Source organism: Solanum lycopersicum, chromosome 8 (genome assembly GCF_036512215.1).
Source record: "Solanum lycopersicum chromosome 8, SLM_r2.1".
NCBI lineage: Eukaryota > Viridiplantae > Streptophyta > Magnoliopsida > Solanales > Solanaceae > Solanum > Solanum lycopersicum.
This window is the reverse complement of record NC_090807.1, coordinates 34035888-34039595: the sequence shown is the minus strand read 5'-3', so window position 1 is coordinate 34039595 and position 3708 is coordinate 34035888. Positions and strand designations below refer to the sequence as shown.

General features: G+C 41.2%; 1 protein-coding gene across 1 annotated transcript; it reads right to left on the bottom strand.

Annotated features, from left to right (window-relative positions):
- Positions 1 to 295: 295 nt before the first annotated feature.
- Positions 296 to 2669, bottom strand: LOC138337917 (uncharacterized). Its single transcript, XM_069288356.1, has 7 exons — positions 2554 to 2669; positions 2347 to 2413; positions 2045 to 2120; positions 1749 to 1916; positions 1480 to 1599; positions 1233 to 1373; positions 296 to 825 (listed from the first exon to the last, which is right to left on the bottom strand). The coding sequence occupies exons 1-7, from the start codon at positions 2667 to 2669 to the stop codon at positions 296 to 298; spliced, it is 1218 nt and encodes a 405-aa protein (XP_069144457.1).
- Positions 2670 to 3708: the final 1039 nt, after the last annotated feature.

The window sequence follows — 3708 nt, the reverse complement described above, 5'->3', positions numbered from 1 at the left end:
GCCAGAGTCTAACCTCTCTAGCCAATGGGCGTCTAGAAACCTGTAAGTGGGCTAAACTACCCATGCTCCCTACTTTTCTAGTTGAAGCATCTGCCACAACATTATCTTTTCCTGGGTGATACAAAATAGTAATATCATAGTCTTTCAATAATTCCATCCACCTGCTCTGCCTCAAATTCAAATCTTTCTGAGTAAAGACATATTGTAAACTACGGTGATCTGTGTACATTTCACACTTAACCCCATATAGATAATGTCTCCATTGCTTAAATGCAAATACAACTGCAACCAACTCTTAATCATGGGTAAGATAGTTACGTTCATGCACTTTTAATTGCCTCAAAGAATAAGCAATTACATTCCTGTCCCGCATTAGGACTGCACCCAAAACTGAATAAGATGCGTCACAATAAACAATAAAATTCTTATCTTCTACTGGCAAGGTAAGAATTAGTGCAGTAGTCAACAAGGTCTTGAGTTTCTGAAAGCATTCTTCACATTCGTCCGACCATACAAATGGAACATTCTGCTTAGTCAAATTTGTCAGCTGGGAAGCAATTGAACAAAATTCCTTTACAAATCGACCGTAGTATCTAGCTAAACCAACAAAGCTCCTTACCTCTGAAACATTAGTAGGTCTTCCCCAACTCTTCTTTGCTTCTATGTTAGAAGGATCCACCATTACTCCATCATTATAAACCACGTGACCCAAGAAGGACACTGAATCTAGCAAAATCTTAAACTTGGAGAATTTAGCATAAAGCCTTTTCTTCCTCAACAACTCCAATACAACTCTCAAATGCTCCTCATGTTCTTTCCTTCTTTCTGAGTATATCAGTATGTTATCAATAAATACAATAACAAAGAGATCCCGATATGGCTTAAAATCCCATTCATCAGGCTCATGAAAGCAGCAGGGGCATTCGTAAGCCCAAAAGACATTACTAAGAATTCATAATGCCCATACCTGGTTCGAAAAGCAGTTTTTGGCACATCTATTGCCCGTATTTTCAATTGATGATAACTGGATCTCAAATCAATTTTTGAGAAGACAAAAGCACCTTGTAACTGATCGAACGAATCATCAATGCGAGGAATGGGATACTTGTTCTTAATAAATACCTTATTCAACTACCTGTAGTCTATGTACATCCAGAAACTTCCATCTTTCTTCTTCATAAATAAGACAGGAGCACCCCAAGGGGATGCACTTGGTCTAATAAAACCTTTACCTAACATCTCCTGAAGTTGGGCCTTTAACTCCCTTAACTCAGCTGGAGCCGTTCTATAAGGGGGAATGAAAATAGGACGAGTACCCGGCTTCAGCTCAATACAAAAATCAATATCCCTATCCGGTGGAATACCAGGAAGGTCTGCCGAAACACATCCAGAAACTCTCGGACTATCGAAACAGACTCAATCGAAGGTACTTTGAAAGTATCATCCCTGAGTGTGCCAAGAAAGCTAAACAACGCTTACTCACCATCTTCTTAGCATGAAGAAAATCGATAATATGAACTGTAGTGGAAATATAGTCACCCTCCCACACTAGCGAATCTGTCGCAGGCATAGCCAATGTCACAATTTTAGCATTACAATCTAAGATTGCAAAATTTGGTGAAAGAAAAGTCATACATAGAATTACATAAAATAAACCATCTCGAGAATAATCAAATCTACATATGAATTGGTCCCCACAAAAGTCACAAGACAAGACCTATACACCTTCTCAACTATCAGAGAGTCACCCACATGAGTAGAGACACGAATAGGCATGTCAAGCAAATCACAATATAAATCAAGACCAGTAGCAAATGAGGAAGATACATATGAAAATTTTGATCCAGGATAAAACAATACAGAAGCCATGCGATCATAGACCAAAAGAGTACCAGTGATAACAGCATCAGATGTCTCTGCTTCAGACCTCCCGGGGAAAGCTTACAATGGGCCCTATCACCTGTCTGTCCATTGCCCCTACCATGCTGCACTATAGTAGGTTAAAATTTCCCGTCACCCCGACTGAACTGGTGACCACCATTACCTTGGCCACCGCGTCCTCCAGAATGGGGGCCTCCACCATGACCACGTCTACCTCTAACTACAGGGGGTCGGTAACTCTGTTTTGGACAATATTTCATAATATGTCAAGTCTCTCCACATCCAATAAAATTCCTGGAGTCAAGTATAGGTCTCTATGAAAATAACAAAGTCTGGGGATAACCTCCAAACTTAAAAAAAGGTTGACTGGTGGGCCCCCAACTGAATCCTGCAGTTATGATTGGATAGGATGGGCTGGGTAAACTCCTGAACATAGCCCTCTGGAATAAGAACCACTAAACTCACCTCCCTTGCATGAACTTCATAAATATTGACGCCATGGTAAAGTCGTCCGGATTCACCCCCTCTACCTCTATCACAAAATCAACCACTTCCTAAAAGGATTTTGCTGCAGCAGCTACCTGTAAGGCTGGAATCTGCAAATCTGACCTCAATCTTTTCACAAAGCGGCGAATCTACTTTTGTTGATTGAAGCAAAGCTGCGTGGCATACCTGGATAGTGCACGAAATTTGGCCTCATAAGCAGCAACAGACATCCTTCCTTGCTCTAGTCTCAGGAACTCATCTCTCCTCCTATCCTTGAAAGTCCGGGGTATATACTTCTCCATAAATAAGCTAGAAAATGATGCCAAAGTCATAGGTGGTTCCTGTGCTGGTTAACACTCACCATACAATCGCCACCACATTTTGGCATCCCCTGAAACTTATAGGTCACAAACTCAACACCGAATCGTTCTACTAAGTCCATCTTATGTAGTAGCATAGGTTAATCAACCAAAAAATCATCGGCATCTTCAGATTCAGCACCCTTGAAGACAGGAGGTTTTAACTTTAAGAACATAATGAAAAGTTCATGTTGATCACCTGTCATTATAAACCCTGTAGTAAATCGAGGAAACGTGTCTACTTCCAATGATGCATCCTTGCGGGGAGCCATAGCAGCTGCATGTTGTACCCCTGAACCTGAGGTACTGGTGTAGAAAACACTGGAGTTGTCTGGCCCTTGATCAGATAACCCAATAAGATAAGTAAGAACCTTATTAATCATCTCAGGGGTAGACTAGGGTGGTACTTACTTATCCTGAACCTGCTGATTTAAGCCTTCCTCGCCCTCTCTCACTACCCCATAAGTCGGTCGAGTAGTCATTGCTCTATTCCTAGCTAGAGCGGATGTTTGTGGTCTGCCTCTAGTGCGCATCCTCCTGCGACCTCTACCACGGCCTCTTGCCACTGCTCCTCCTTGAGTTACAGCCCCAATGGTTGGCTCAGACGCACCCTGTCTTGCGAAATAAAGTGAGGATGTCAGATACCAATTTTCATGAAAAAAAGAAAGAATGGAGTTTACTTAAAGTCCTATAGTCTCTCGAAGAAATGTAAAGGTGTCCTCATACCGTACCTCAAGACTCTAATAGACTTTTCCTTGTGTGATGAGACCAACAAACCTAACGCTTTGATACCAAGTTTGTCACGACCAAAATGAGTCGTGAGTAGCACCCACACGTAACCTACTAGGTGAGCGAACCAACAAATTTAAACCCCAACATTTACCAATAGTTCAACTATGAATAACAAAAATTATTTCGAAGATCCAAAAACCCAATTAAATAAGCTTCTAATGTTTATCACTTATTATTCAAAAAATCTGGA